The following is a 15,657-nucleotide window of genomic DNA, read 5'->3' as shown; positions in this document are numbered from 1 at the left end:
GTAACTGGAGAGCTGCTGGCAGGTCATCTGTCGGTGCAGGGCCCTAGGCAGGTGTATTCGCTGGGGAAGGTGATAGGGGTCGCTGGGCAAGATAAACTCAAGTCTGATGGGTGCAGAGGTAATGTAGTTGCGGCCAGAAAGGGACAAGTGGGGCCTTATCATAACAGCCCTGGGACGCAGACAGGACAGGACCTCCCATTGTGCAGAGGGGAAAGAGGGGCAGAGAGAAGCTGACATTCCCAAGAGGCCAAACTGGGACCACAAGCATTTCTCCTGACTGCAAGAGCCCCCATTCCCTTCTACCTCTTAACAAGGACCCTCATACAATAGCTACCTGTGTGGGACTGGAATGGAATCCAATCCTTTCCAGTCCTGGTTTGGGCTGCTATCCCAGCTCCAGCATCCTTGCTATACTCAGCTAAGAGGGGAGGAGAAAGCAGGGGTCCGTGAGAACCAATGAATTACATGTGGAGCCACTGATGTCTGGCCCCCGCGAGGTATTGCTGCCCGTCTCCCAGGGGGTAGGAACTAAGGCCTAAGAAGGCAGAAAATTCAGGAGCACCCCCCCCAACACACACACACACACACCCATGGGAATTTACACAGAACCTTCACATGTATCATCTCTGCAACTCCAAGAACACCTCTCTATTGGAGAGCTGAAAGTATTCAGGCACAGGGACTGGCTCTTGACTCTGGGACTTAATTAAGTTCAACAAGGGCTGAACTTGGGTTCTTTAATTTCCCAAAACAAAGTGCTAAAGCTCTGGTCAGGAGTGAGTGGGTCCGGAGTCCTGCTGGAGAGAAGGAGTAGGTCAGCAGCAGGGGACTGCCTCAGGAGCTGGAAGGAAAGTGTCCCCAGGAATGCCAGGGCAGAATGGGACCAGCCCCCAGCTGGAGCTGTGCTTCTCTACTGGAGGTGGGCAGAGGAGAAGGAGCATGTGGGTGCTTGTAGAAGTACCTGTGTCTCTAACTCCCCCAGGACCCACCAGCCCAAGGTCAGCCTGTGCAGCCAGGAATGTCCATCAATGTCAGAGTATCCAGAGACCTTCTGGGCCTCAGTTTCCCCTTCTGTAGAGTGAGGGCAAGGAGCTGACCACATGGGTGTCCAGTCTCTGTAAGGTTGCCAGCTGATACCCGCATCCAAAAAGGTCACACGGAGATTGTTCCTGGGCAGTCCACGAGTCAGAGCTGCCCCCTCCCCTTCCCGCTTCCCTTCCCTTCCCCCTCCGCTCTCGGCTGCCGGGCCCCCGCCCCCGCCCCGCCTCCGGTGTGCGATGGGGGGCGGGCGGCGGGCTGAGCGGAGAAGAGCGGAGCCGCCACCTGATCCCATCCAGGCGCGGAGAGGCGAGCGAACCGGCACTCGGTGCTCAGGGCCCCCGGCGCGCTCCGATTCGCATTGGATTTCGGGACAAGGTTTGGGAGATAGCGGCGACCACCCCCCACCCGGGTCGGAGGCAGAGCCCGCGGCGTGAGTACTGCAGTGGCCTGCGTGGGGCTGGGGGACGGAGGTGGACCGGATCAGGACAGAGATCGGAGCTCGAGGGTGGGCGGGAGGGTGTCGTGGGGGCCTAGTGCCCGGAGTGCATGGGGGGGGGGGGGCGCGCGCTCTGCCCCCTGGAGAGCGAGGGAGGCCCGGGGTGAGAGGGGGAATCTGGCCTATCCCCTATGGTGACCAGATCCTGGTGACGGGATCTCTGGAGTAGGTGGGGGATGAAATTGAGGGGATGGGGACTGGAGGGGCCATAGTGATGGAGAGAGGGGGATGAGGGGAATTCGGAGACAGGGATGCCGTGGGAGTGGGTGGCAGGGAGAGGGGACAAGGGGGACCTGGCAGCGGGCTGGGAGGAAAAAGGAAGGAAAAGAGAGAGAGGTGGAAAGATAATATGATCTCCTGGGCCACTTACATGCAACCCCCTGAGTCCTTGGCCCCTTCCTTTCTAGTGCCCTGGACTGTTTCCCTCCCTACTCACTGGGCTGTGCCATCCTTAAGGAAGGATGGAGTCTCCAGGTCATCCAACGGTCAGGTCTGGTGGTCCAGGCCAGGACACCCTCCTCCTCTAAAAGCACCCATATTGGCCCTAGGGCTGGGATGGAGAGAGAAAAGGGCTCATTTGGGAGTGGGTGGGTGTCCAGGCCAGTTTTCAAAGCTCTGGCTAGCTAGACCATTTTTTCCCCCTTTGGTTCCCTGGAGAAAGGAAAGCAATTTGCAAAACCAGGCAGCAGCCTGAGGTAAATTTTTCTGACTAAAATTAGCACTGATATTCTGATGAGGCTGGGCATCCTGACCTGTCTGGGACGGCTGGGGAAAACTCTCTATGGAGAAGACACAGGGGATGCAGAGGGAGTAGTTTGAAGCATGCAGTGGGCTGGAGCCAGGACCGCAGGAGACCACCACCCACCCCGTGCCAGCCTGGAGATTACAGAGGTTAAATCCAGCCCCAACCAGCCCCCTTCCCTGGATGCCAGTGCTCAGACTCCAGCTCCATAGGCAGCATCATGGAGAGAACTTGCCAAGGGAAGGGAGGCCTCCTCCAGTGTCCAAGCAGCACCCTCTCTCAGGACCTGGAATGTTTAGCCTGGCCGAGTGCCCACCCAGAGGAGACAAGGTTGCTGCTTTCAAATACCTGAAGGTCTGTCATGGAGAAAAATGACCCATGTGGTCTAGGAGGGCAGCACTAGCAATTGTGAGGAGTGGAAGGTGGAAGAGGCAAGCTGAGGAGGGCATTAACGGTGGTGGGCTGATCCTCGCTGTCCCAGAAACAACTTTGGGACAGCCAAGGCTGCTCAGAAATGGACCAGGATGTATCTGAAGGTGGTGAGCATCCTGTCACTGATGGTGGCCAAGCAGAAACTGGTGCCTACCCTGGAGGGCTGGTGTCCAGGGAGTGCTGATGATTCCCTATTCCAAGCTGGACCTCAGCCTGGAGTCTGGCTGGCTGGGTCCCCAGGGCTAAGCCATGGATGGGAGTGGGATGGAGAGGACCACCTGGCACTCTGTCCTCCTCCTCTGTGTGGCCTGGTTGAAGCATTCCCCAGGGAAAGTCCCAGTGTAGCTCCCTCCAGGCTTGACCTCCTTGGGTGACCCAGTGAGTCCACTGAAAATAGGGTAGTTTTAGTAAGTGTATCACAGATGAGAATAGGTTGACACCCCCCCCCCCAACTCTGCCTTCTCGAGAAACTCCCACCTTGTCACCAAATCCTCAAGGCAGGATGAGTGGCAGAGGCTATCAGCTCTGACTTGCTCTTGCGGCCTTCCTTACTCAGGCAAAGCCAGCCCTCCTCTGCCCCCAGCAATCCTTGAAAACACAGCAGGCCGTGAGGCTTTCTCTGCTCTGCCCTTGATTGGCCCTCTGTGGCTGTACCCTTCACCTCCCTTGGCTCCAGGCAGATTAAGTCTGTCTGCAGGCTGGTGGAGGAAACAAGGTGATGGGGCCTGGAAAAAAAAGAAAGGCATAACCAGGACATCTTTCTACCCAAACAGGTTTAAATGTAATCCAGGATTAATGAGGGGCCGGGGGGAGGTAGCCGTAAAGAAGAGGGACTGGAAACCAAGCTCCAAGCCCCAGGGGAAAGTGATGGTCAAAAGTTTTTACATTACCTCATCCCTCCTGGGACCCAGGTGTCCTAGTTCCATATACGTGCAAATGCCCGTAGAGTTCCCGGCTCATTCTCCCCTTTCAAGAGGTGTGTATGTAAGGCTGAACCTGAACCCAGACCTGGAGACCAAGGCCCCTGAGATAGAGACCCTACCCTAGTGGGGGGGGGGGACAGGCATTGTTGCCGAAGCTGACTTTCCACTAGTGTTGCCAAGGGCTGGGCTGTCCTTGAGCCAAGGCATTCGTGTGGGGACAGGTGCCTGGCCGGAAACCAGGCCCTCACTCTCACTTCTGCCTCTCACTCCTGCCACTCACCTGGGATAGGCCCACCTTCTCCTGGAGAGTCTCTGCAGGACAACAAGCAGGACTGCCTCTGTATCCCCCACACTCCCACCCCTCTCCTAGGCTGCCATGTCATGGCCTTGGCCAGGCACCTCTCCCTTCAGAGTCAGCGGATGGGTGGCCAGGGTTTCAGGTGTCTGGGGATGAAATCCAGATAAGGTTCTGGGATTTCAAGTCCTTCCTTTCTCTCCCTCATGGATTTATTGGTCTTGGGTCCTCAGGGCAGGTGCCCAGCAAGGAAGGCTCAGGGCTCAGAAGCAGGCAGAACTGCCAGAGTCTAGAACAGGGATGGGGAAATCAGTTCTCTGTGGAAGCAGCACACATAACACCAAGGGGGATGGGTTTTGAAACCAGAAAGAGCAGGTCTGAATCCTGATTCTGCCAACAGCTGTGTACCATGGGACAAGTAGCACCATCACTTAGAGACTCAGTTTCCTTGTCTGCAAAATGGGGAATCACACCTATGTTAGAGGGTGATGGGAATTAAATGGAAGTATGTAAGAGTGTAGTACATGTTGTAAGCCCACAGTAGTAATCCCTTGCCCGTGTCAAGAGACTCAAGAAACTACAGGTCTAGTCAGTGTCTTCTGAGTTCAGGCTCTGGGGAGTCAAGACGAGCTCTTGGCTGAAGCAGTCAGGCAAGGAGCCCTGGAGGAGGGAAACCTTGAATTGAGACTTCTGTGCTTTAACCCAAGCTCTGGTGCTAAGGTAAGCCTACTAGGGAGATAGATACAAATGACCACAAGACAAAGACAAATTAGGGCCCAGGCAGGAAAGCCAAGCCCGGGGCTCAAGGGAGGAGTGGCTACAGCTTGAAGGGCTGGCCACACCCCCGAGCCTGTAATTCCACCCAAGACTAAGTTATCTGGCGCAGGGTGGAGATAGGGTCTTGGTAATGGGAGGTAGGAATCCGATCTTCTCCGGCTTCTCCGTTCACCCCACCCTCTGGAGCTCTTCTTTGCAGCAGTCCTGCTGGGGCGCACAGCCCATCTCCTCTGCCTGCCGCAAACCTGTTTGCCTCCTTCTTCTGCCAGGCCTCTCAGGAATACTGGCCCTGCTACCAGAGCCCCAGGAGCCCCCATGAGTGCCGGCGAAGGGAGTCCTGGATAGCGAGGCCCTGGCTGGTCCAGGGGTGGGTACCCCATCATGCCCCCCATCCTCCAGCACATGCAGCTGGCCACCAAGATGATGAGCCGAAGGAAAATCCTGCTGCTGGTGCTAGGATGCAGCACCGTAAGCCTCCTCATCCACCAGGGGGCACAGCTCAGCTGGTAAGGGGGTGGGGCCTGGGCATGCTGGCGGGACACAGGCAAGTTGCATTCTTGCCTGGTTGGCAACAGAATTGGGACCTTCCCTTCCCATTCCTTCTATCTGCCAAAAGAGTCTGTCTTCTGCTGCACTTTGCTCCTTCACTCTATTCTAAAAGTGCTTTCTATACATTCTCTTTATTTTTATTTGTTTTAAAGATTTTATTTATTTACTTGACAGAGAGAGAGAGAGATCATAAGTAGGCAGAGGCAGGCAGAAAGAGAGGAGGAAGCAGGCTTCTCGCTGAGCAGAGAGCCTGATGCGGTGCTCGTTCCCAGAACCCTGGGATTATGACCTGAGCCGAAGGCAGAGGCTTTAACCCACTGAGCCACCCAGGCACCCTCTATACGTTCTCTTTAGATCCACACAACCTCCCTGGGCAGGCACTGGTCTTCACTGAAAGGTTGCTTGAAAGCACAGAGTTAGTCAGTGACTAAACTGGGGTTCTAATCCAGTCCAAGTCCTTCCCACGGCATCATAGTCTGAGTGCCTCCCCCAAAGGACTGCAGACAAGTTCTCATTGTTTCTGCTGTGCTGGGCAAATCCCCTTGTTCTCTGAGCCTGTTTCCTAGTCTATAGAATGGGAACGAAGACATGGGCGACCCAGTCAGCCATCCTGATACAGGATACCATGTGACAATGAATAGGACCCCTTGCCCTACTCCTGGCTCTGTGAACCCGGCAAATCCCTGCACTCTTCAGGACCTCAACTTTCCCATTTCCTACATGACCTGCCCTTGAGAAAGGTGTGAATGGGCTCAGTTCTCCTTGTTGGAGGATTTGCTGGTCTTCAAGAGGGGCATCTGGGTAGATATTACCCTGAGCCCAAACCGACCACAGATTAGGAAAGCTCAGTGGTGTTCTCAAGGGTGCTTAGAGTAGTCCTCATTACACGATGGCGAGGCTAGAAAAGAAATGAGAGTAACTCAGAGTCTGAAGGGAACTTACGGGCCATCTGTAATCCCCAACACCTTTGTTGCAGGAACAAGGAAACAGAAATGAAAGCTTCATGAAGGCTAAGAGTATTCTCCGTTTTTCATACTAGCAAAATTCCTGAGCCTAGAATAGTGTCTGGCACATAACAGATGCTCAAAAGAAAATTTGTTGGCTGAATGAACGAGGCTCCAGGGAACACAACAGAATCATATAGCAAATAGGTTGTCTCAAAGCCCATGCTGTGGGGACTCCTCCTCCATGAGGAGCCAGAGAAAGAGTAAAAGTGAAAAAGAAGACAGAGAACAAGAGAATATAGTGACTTTATCTGAGTTGCCAGAAAACGTAAATGAATTTTCTTCTGGTCCTCAGTTTCTTCGTGTGTAGAGTAGACTTTCTCAAGGATCTCCAAGGGCCTCTGTCCTTATATTCGTTATCTTATTTCTGTGTAGCCAAATTACCTCAAAACCTAGGTTTTCAACACATCAAACATTTACTGTCTTGCTCCTATGGGTCAGGCATCCACGTGTGGCTTAGCTGGGGATCTGTGGCTCAGGGTCACCGGGAGTTGCAATCAAGCTGGCTGCTGAGGGTGCAGTCTCATCTGAAGGTCTGACCGGAAGTGCTCCCCTTCCCATCGCCCTCATGTGGTTGCTGGCAGCTTTGAGTTCTTCAAGCAGGCTGACAGACTGAGGGCCCAGTACCTCCTGGACTGTTGCCACCTGGTACCTCCACACAGGGCTGCTCACAGAACGGCAGCTTGCTTCTCCCTGCCTGAGTTATCCCAGAGAGAGAGAGGAGAGACACCAAGATAGAAGCCATAGTCTTTATTATTTTGTTAAGATTTTATTTATTTATTTGACAGAGATCAAAGTAGGCAGAGAAGCAGGCAGAGAAGGGAGACGGGGAAGCGGACTCCCTGCTGAGCAGAGAGCCCAATGCGGGGCTCGATCCCAGGACCCTGGCTGGGATCATGACCTCTGCCGAAGGCAGAAGTTTAATCCACTGAGCCACCCAGGCGCCCCATTGAAGCCATAGTCCTTCTAATGTAACCTCACGAGTGACATTTCTACCTTCATTTCTACCTATTCTGTTCCCTAGTGGCAACAGTAAATCCTGCTCACACTCAGGGGGAGGGAAATGCACAAGAGAGTGAATACCAGAGGCCAGCAGGGATCACTGGGAGTCATCTTAGAGGCTGCCTGCCACACCCTCTACTGGTCCGTGCCTGTGGCCCATCTTACCGTCCTGGGGGAGGGGCAGGGGTCGAGACGCGCCCCTCACACACTTCCTCCCCCCCCCTCCCCGCACACTCCCCCCACCCCGGACTTGACAGGTACCCCAAGCTGTTTCCTCTGAGCTGCCCGCCTCTGCGGGACTCACCGCCCCGCCCCAAGCACATGACCGTGGCCTTCCTCAAGACGCACAAGACTGCAGGCACCACCGTCCAGAACATCCTGTTCCGCTTCGCCGAGCGCCACAACCTGACGGTGGCCCTGCCGCACCCGAGCTGCGAGCACCAGTTCTGCTACCCGCGCAACTTCTCGGCACACTTCGTGCACCCAGCCACGCGGCCACCGCACGTGCTGGCCAGCCACCTGCGCTTCGACCGCGCGGAGCTCGAGCGCCTCATGCCGCCCGGCACCGTCTACGTCACCATCCTGCGCGAGCCGGCCGCCATGTTCGAGTCGCTGTTCAGCTACTACAACCAGTACTGCCCGGCCTTCCGGCGCGTGCCCAACGCGTCGCTCGAGGCCTTCCTGCGCGCGCCCGAGGCCTACTACCGCGCGGGCGAGCACTTCGCCATGTTCGCGCACAACACGTTGGCCTACGACCTGGGCGGCGACAACGAGCGCAGCCCGCGCGACGACGCCGCCTACCTGGCGGGCCTCATCCGTCAGGTGGAAGAGGTCTTCTCGCTCGTCATGATCGCCGAGTACTTCGACGAGTCGCTGGTGCTGCTGCGGCGGCTCCTGGCCTGGGACCTGGACGACGTGCTCTACGCCAAGCTGAACGCGCGCGCCGCCAGCTCGCGCCTCGCCGCCATCCCCGCGGCGCTCGCGCGGGCCGCGCGCGCCTGGAACGCGCTCGACGCGGGCCTCTACGACCACTTCAACGCCACGTTCTGGCGCCGCGTGGCGAGCGCCGGCCGAGCCTGCGTGGAGCGCGAGGCGCGGGAGCTGCGCGAGGCCCGGGAGCGCCTGCTGCGGCGCTGCTTCGGCGAGGAGCCCGTGCTGCGGCCCGCCGCGCAGATCCGCACCAAGCAGCTGCAGCCGTGGCAGCCCAGCCGCAAGGTGGACATCATGGGCTACGACCTGCCCAGCGGCGGCGCCGGGCCGGCCACCGAGGCCTGCCTCAAGCTGGCCATGCCCGAGGTGCAGTACTCGAGCTACCTGCTGCGCAAGCAGAAGCGCCGGGGCGGCGTGCGGGCCCGGCCCGAACCGGTCCTGGACAATCCTCCGCCCCGGCCCATCCGGGCGCTACCCCGCGGCCCCCCTGGCCACTGAGCTCTCCAGTGTCTCCGTCCTACCCTGCCCACGGGGAGTCCTGCCTGGCACTGCCCGCAGCTCCTGCCTCGTCAGGGCCCCTACTGCTCAGTCCTTGAGGCAGCATCTCCCAATCTGGGCCTGCCTCCCCAGGGTGACTTGAACCCCGCCTTCGTGGAGGGTGCTGATAGGCCCGATCGAGCCCCGGGCCAACCCTTTTCTCCTTCCTGACCGGTTGGTGACTTTAACCAGAGGTCTGGAACCTGTCCGGAACTGCCCACCCTGCCTTTTTCTGTGGGTTGAGCCCTCCGCCCTGACCAGTCTTTTCTAAGTGGGTGAGCCCAGGCCTCACGCAGAGGGGGGCTGAGCCTTGGGAAGGGCTGCTTGGCCTGTCAGCTTCCCGGGACTCCTGCTCTTCCTCCCTGGGGATCAGAGACCCCCCACACCATCTGTCTTCCAGGTTCCACCCTCCCCACAGACCTAAGCTGCTCCCAGACTCCAGAACCAAGAGTTCTTGGGTTGGGCTTTTTGTTTGGTTGATTTTACTTTTTTTTTTTTTTTTAATAAAATATCTTTAAAAGGCATAGGTTGTATGTCAGTCATTGAAAACCAGATATCCCACGTTTGAGAATGAGGCCGATGCCCCAAAATAGCCGCTGTGCCTGTCACCACGAGGAACCGGGCCCAGCCTCAATCAGCCTCCTCCACTGCCCTTCCCAGGGGCTCACAACTCTCATTAGCACCCCCTTGACTGACTGGGCTTCCCCATGCAGACTGGCCCCCTCAGCTCCACTCTTTCCCTTTGAGAAAATCTAAATCGTCCCTTTTCATTCAATTCAGCCTCATTTATGGAGCATTATCTCCAACTCGGGGACGTGGGTGAACAAGGCAGGTAGGGTTCATGGAGCTCCTGGGGCGCACAGTGAGACGTTGGAATTGGAGCAGGACCTGAACACTGAAGGAAGGACCAGAGCTGGGGGGAGGGAAACCAGCTCCGGCTGAGCAGGGAGAGGCTGGATGGACAATCCTATCCGATAAGGAGGTGCTCAATTCCCCGGCCCCCTTCTGAGTCGCCAGCTTCACCTCTGGCCTTTCCCACAAGGAGAAGACACCCTGACTCCGATGAGGACCATTCCCTGCCCCCCAGTGTTCTTGAGCACAGCAGGACATCCAGCACTTGCAAATGAAACTCTCAAAACTAGCAGAGAATCAGGACTGTTTGTTACTTTATTCAGAGCTATGTTGACATATCTGGAGAAGTAATAAAAATAACAACTAACAGAGTCTGCTGTGTACCAGCCACTGTTTAAGGGCTTTACATACATTAAATTAGGAGATGAGCACCATCTAGGGGTAATGGAACTGAAACTTGGACAGATGAAGTGACACTCGGGGTCACACAGCCAGGACTTTAATTCAGACTGTAGCTTCTGAGTCATACTGCCGTTTGAATAAAGAAGTTCCCATGCCTTAGGCTAGGCTGACTTCCAGGACCTTGCCCTAAAAGAATGTAAAGTGAAGAAACCACAGCATCACTGTCGGCTTCTCTTTATTTTATTTTTAACAGAAACCTGTTTCTACGATGGAGATTTCAATGGTTAGTTGACAGCTTGGATGACAGTCTCTGGGCTGGAAGAGAGGCTATTTTTATAGCACCCCACTTTTTACCAGTAAAGGTCTGAAAAAGGCAAAAGGCGTAATTAGAGATGCACAAAGTCGTAATTAGGTTTCTGGTGTTAAGCGGCAGTAAAGAATTGTACTAGACTCAAAGTCATCTATCCAAAGAAAAGCAAGTGCTGGCCCCCCTGGCCAAGATGTCTGTCTGCCACTGCCCTCCTCCAGGCCTAGCCTCTAGTCATACCTTGGCCAAGAACATCCTTCACCTTGTCCTGGGTCCTCCTGGAAAACTCAGACTTGCCTTTAAGTTCTGCCTTGATAGGGGTGACTGAGTGACTCAGTTGGTTAAGCGTCTGGCTGCGGCTCAGATCATGGTCCCAGAGTCCTGAGATTGAGCCTCACATCAGGCTCCTTGCTCAGTGGGGAGCCTGCTTCTCCCTCTGCTTGTGCTCTCTCTCTCTGTTAAATAAATAAGTAGAATCTTTAAGGAAAAAATAAAGATCTGCCTTGATAGGCCTCTCCTGCTTTCCTAGCTCCCCCGGCTAGTGGGCCTTCTTTTATAAACTTTGCCCCACTTCAGCAGAGAGCACAATTCTGGACTCAGAAAAATCTGGATTCAAGAATTAACTGGAATCCTCTGGAATCATTAGGGCCTGGGACAGGGTTTCTCTGCAGAAGCAAAGAAAGACCCTAAGTAGCCACCAAACCAAATATTAGCCTTCAGTGACTAAGAGGCAGGGGGTGTGGGGTGGGGGACGGGGAGTGGACTCTGGGGCTCCTTGGTTCAAATACCTCCAGCTTCAGCTACAGGGAACCTCCAGCTTCAGCTACAGGGAAACAGACTCCAGCTTCTGGGTCCCCAGTGCCTTGCAAAGAGGCTTCTTCCAACACGCATGTGCTGCTGTCCACTCTGTGCCCACTCTATACCTTTCCAGAGCTGGGTAGTGGGTGGAGTGTGGTCGCCGCCTCAAGGAGCTCACAATAAAGTCTGGGACAGATGTGGAAGTAGTTACCTGGGTGACAATGACTTAATGAAAGCAATTACTTGCATCCATGACTTGCATCCATGACTCTGCCACCTACTGGTTACATGACCTTGGTCTTAGCCTTTGAGTCTCACTTTTCTCACCTATGAAAAAAGAACCATTCAGGGGCACCTGGGTGGCTCAGTGGGTTAAGCCTCTGTCTTTGGCTCAGGTCATGATCTCAGGGTCCTGGGATTGAGCCCCGCATCAGGCTCTCTGGTCAGTGGGGAGCCTGCTTCCCCCTCTCTCTCTGCCTGCTGCCCTGCCTGCTTGTGATCTCTCTCTCTCTGTCCAATAAATAAATAAAATCTTTAAAAAAAAAAAAAGAAAAGAAAATGAACCATTCTCAAAACAAACATAACAAAAAAGGAATCATTTCTGTCCTGAACTCTGTGACAGTATTGGAGATAAGGCACTGGGCACAGTGCCTAGTGTGTGGAAATGTTCCCAAAGTAGCAGGTCTGGTGTCATCAGGGCTCCACCAGGACAGACACCCTCCGTGTTGTAAGTGCTACAGGTCAGCACATCTATTCCAAGGGTTTACTGGCAGATAGAAGAAAACCATTTTGAGGTAAGGGTGCTTTTTTCCTTCCTTGCCCAAAGGCACTGTATGGGCAAGCAGCAGCCTGGCTGGTTATGATTATAGGAAGATGGCCAAAATGACTCTGAGGGCATCTGGAGAGGCTCCCTGAGGAAGAGAGGTCCCAGCTGAGAACAGGTACAGGGGAGAGTGCTCCAGACGGATAGAACCACACATGCCTCCCAGGTGAGAAAGCTGGGGCCTCTGGGAGCCCAGGATTGCTGGGCTACCTGGATGAGAAAAGCACATTGGGGGCGCCAGCTGAGAAAGGCCCTGAGTGTCCCGCTTGGAAGTTGAGATCATCCTGTGTGGGATGCTGGAGTGAACGGAAGGGCTGTGATGACTGTCAGGGGAGGCCGGGCTGTCCCCACAGCGGGTCTCTCACCGTCTGTAGCCCCTTCCTTGCTGGCGCGTCTGCACACCAGGTGGGGACTCTATTGTAAATGAAGAGGAGTCACTGAGGCAGGCAGGGGAAAGGTCTCCAGTTGCAAAGGCTCTTGGGAGAAGCCACATGGATAAGAACAGGGACACCAGCTAACGTCTTCTGAACACTTACGATGGGCTGGGGGCCTTTCTCTGTGCCTGTGTATTTTCACTCACCTGACTCTTCCACTGCCCCTGTGAAGGAGGTATTACTCTTTAACTCCTTTCCACAGAAGAGGAAACCGAGATACAAAAAAGTGTGGTGCCCAGGCTCACCGGGCCAGGAGAGGCTGAATCGGGACAGCACCCAGAGCGCTCAGACTCCCAAACCCCAGTCCCCATCATTGGAATCCATTGTCCCACCCCATCAAACTCAGGAGTCTGAGTAGGGTCTGTTCAAGCACCTCCTCGTAGAAGCCTCCAGAGAGCAGGCTTGAGTGGGAGAGAGAGGTAGAGAGCCTGAGCACTTTGGGGGCCTGAGGTGAAGCTGGCGATCTTTCAACATGATTGGGCAGCTTCTCAGGCTGTGTCAGAGGAGCAGGGAGGGACTGCAGGGCAGGAGCCCCTGAGGAGCGGGGGCAGCCCCTGGGGACATCCAGCTGAGGGGAAGTAAGGGACAAGGGTGATAATGAGGGGAGGTGAGAATGGCAGCCCCTTTCTCAATCTCGGAGACCTAAGATTGGCTCCTCTGACCCAGAAGTGCTGCAGGAATCTGAGGACCCCCGCTGCCCACGCCCTCTCCCCTCCAAAAGATCCCCCTGCACCCTCCAGTGGGCAAAAGACAGGACAAGACCAGCCTCCTCGTCCTGCTCTCCCTCCCAGAAAACCTCATAGGCTTTTCACAGCACTCAGGCAAGAGGGGGAAAGGACTCAGAGTCTAGTACCCCTTTACAGATGGGAAGACTGAGTCCCAGAGACGGGATGTGGCTTCCAGCGTGGCCTAGAGCCAGGGCAGAGATAGGAGTGGGTACCCTCCCATGAGCTGGAGCCACAAGAGGCAGGATCCTGGGTCCTCTATCCCAACTTTGTTTCCAGCCTAGACCTCCCCTCCTGGATGTTCCCCAAACTCATCAAACCCATTAAGTTCAAAAACAGACATCTCACCTTTTTCTCAAACTAGCTTCTCCAATATTCTCAGTTTCAGGAACTGGCAGCCCATTCAAGCAGATGCTCAAGCATCTTGGTGTCTCCTTAAGGTGACCCTCGCCCTTTCCCCAGCACCTCCTGTCACTATATCCTGTAGACTCTGACTTCTGACTAGTTGGCATCTACCCACATCTCCTTCCCTGCAACACCTGCGTCGGTCCAAGCTATCACCTCAGTTTCTTTACATCAGTTTTTCTATGGTTACATCCATGACCATACTTAGCTGATCTACTTGCCTTGGACTCTCCATGGCAAACACAGTCTCCTCTCTGTGTCCAGGGTATTCCTTCTTAAAGCAGCCTGGTCTTATCATCCCCCGGTTGAAACACCGCCCCCTCCTTACCAGCCCACAACACCTGGCCTAATCTGATCCTCATCCCCCACCAAACAACTCTTCAGCTACATCTCCAATTGCTTCTCTACCCCCATCATGTTCCGGCCACACTAGATTTTATACACCATTCCCTGAATGCAATAGTATGGCAAGTCTGGCTCTTACTGGCTCTTGAATGGTGAATTTTGCCAGCCAGTTGTTGAACACAATACAATCATATTAAAAATTAAAATTAAAATATTTATTCTGTAGACTTATCAAATATATTCTATTAAGAGCAAAGTTAATAAATACAACTCATTACTTTCCAATCCGTTTACGAGATTTTATCATAGTTTACGCTCTTAAGGTTATTTATGTCTCTTCTATCTGCCTGATGGAAATCCTGTAGAATGATGTGCTGCTTTACTATACATTTCTTCCAACTGTTACATTAGGAGCATGAAATCATCCATGGTGGGAATAATTGCACCACAAATCAACAAACCCTATACATCAAATCAATGTATTTTTTTTTGATCGTCTAGACCAGGGTTCAACAAACTGCAAGCCAAATCTGGCCCACCACCTGATTTTGTAAACTGAGTCTTATTAGAACACAGCTGAATTCATTCATTCAGCTATTATTCTGTGGTTGATTCTGCACAATAGCAGAGTTGTGTAGTGCCTATAGAGACTGTATGGCCACCAAAGGCTAAGATGCTTACTCCTTTGTCCTTCATGGAAAAAGTTTGTTACTCATTAACAAAGGCGAAAATATACAGCCAATATTCACGTCAGAACTACTCATGAAGAGATGGTATTAAACATTTACCGCACACTGCTGCCTAAAGCAGGGGCCATTCATACCTCCATTCTTTGCACATGATCTTCCCTTTGCCCACAATGCCTTTTCTCCTTTGATCCACATGGAAAGTTCCTACCCATTCTTTAATGTCCCTTTTCTGTGCTCCTGCATCAGTTAGCAATGTGCTCTGTAACAAACCACCCCCAAACATAAAGGCTTTAAAAAATGATTCTCATCAGATTATTGGTCCTCTGGGTGGTTCTGTGGATCTGGGCTGGGCTTGATTGTTCACTCACAGTCCACGGTCAGCTGGCAGGGTGGCTGGGATCTGGTTAGTCTAGGATGACCTCAACCAAGATGACTCAGCCGTGTCTTATTTGGTCTCTCTTATCTTTAGCAGATGAATTTGGGCTTGTTCTCACTGCCCATGTGTGAGTTCAAGAGTGCAAAGGAAAACAAACAAACTCTCTTGAGGCTTTCAAGAGATGCTCCATCACTTCTGCCACATTTTATTGGCCAAAGTAAGTCACCAGACCCATCCAGATTCAAGAGGCAGGGAAATAGATGCTGCAGAGTCCCATTTCAAGGGGCATTATGGATAGAAGGAGGGGACTATTTTTACATTCAATCTATCACCACCTTCCCCTCTTTCCTCAAGCAAAGGAGCTGCTCTTGATTCTGTGTTCACACAGCACTGCTAGGAAGCAAAACAAAACAAAGCCTGTCATAAGCACTTTGTGAAGATAAGGTATCTACAGAGACATTGATTTATTTACCTTTGGTCACAAAAGGACAAGAGACATGGACTGAACTCTGAGTTTCTTCTAACAAAGAAAATGGCAGTTTGTGTATCTTTTGAAGTTACAGTTTAAAAGTTACTTCTGTGAAAGTGATACTTTTATTGAAGTATCAGCCAGGATTTTATCAGAGAAACAAAATTACCGGGAGTGGTTACATGCGATAAAGATGTGTGGTGGGGATAAGACTACATAATTGTGAGAGCTGATTATGGAAGACTGGTGTCTTTTTGTCTGGTGCTGGAGCCCGCCTGGACAGCAGGCAGGCAGTTGACATGAC

At 53.4% G+C, this 15,657-nt stretch overlaps 1 protein-coding gene across 1 annotated transcript; it reads left to right on the top strand.

The window, feature by feature from the left end:
• The first annotated feature begins 1,271 nt into the window (after positions 1-1,271).
• GAL3ST3 (galactose-3-O-sulfotransferase 3) lies at positions 1,272-9,252 on the top strand. Its single transcript, XM_004769978.3, has 3 exons — positions 1,272-1,471; positions 4,976-5,212; positions 7,519-9,252. Exons 2-3 carry the CDS (start codon positions 5,088-5,090, stop codon positions 8,687-8,689), a joined length of 1,296 nt encoding a protein of 431 aa, XP_004770035.2. The 5' UTR covers positions 1,272-1,471; positions 4,976-5,087; the 3' UTR covers positions 8,690-9,252.
• The last annotated feature ends 6,405 nt before the right edge of the window (positions 9,253-15,657 follow it).

This window comes from Mustela putorius, unplaced genomic scaffold (genome assembly GCF_011764305.1).
Source record: "Mustela putorius furo isolate JIRA1106 unplaced genomic scaffold, ASM1176430v1.1 tig00000127_pilon_pilon_pilon, whole genome shotgun sequence".
Lineage (NCBI taxonomy): Eukaryota > Metazoa > Chordata > Mammalia > Carnivora > Mustelidae > Mustela > Mustela putorius.
The sequence above is the reverse complement of the archived record's forward strand: the minus strand, read 5'-3'. Positions and strand labels throughout refer to the sequence as shown.

Excerpts from the sequence above, each read along its gene's own strand:
- GAL3ST3 (XM_004769978.3), top strand. The coding sequence starts at position 5,088 with ATGCCCCCCATCCTCCAGCACATGCAGCTGGCCACCAAGATGATGAGC. Across the intron at positions 5,213-7,518 it reads CAGGGGGCACAGCTCAGCTG|GTACCCCAAGCTGTTTCCTC; the intron begins GTAAGGGGGTGG and ends CGGACTTGACAG.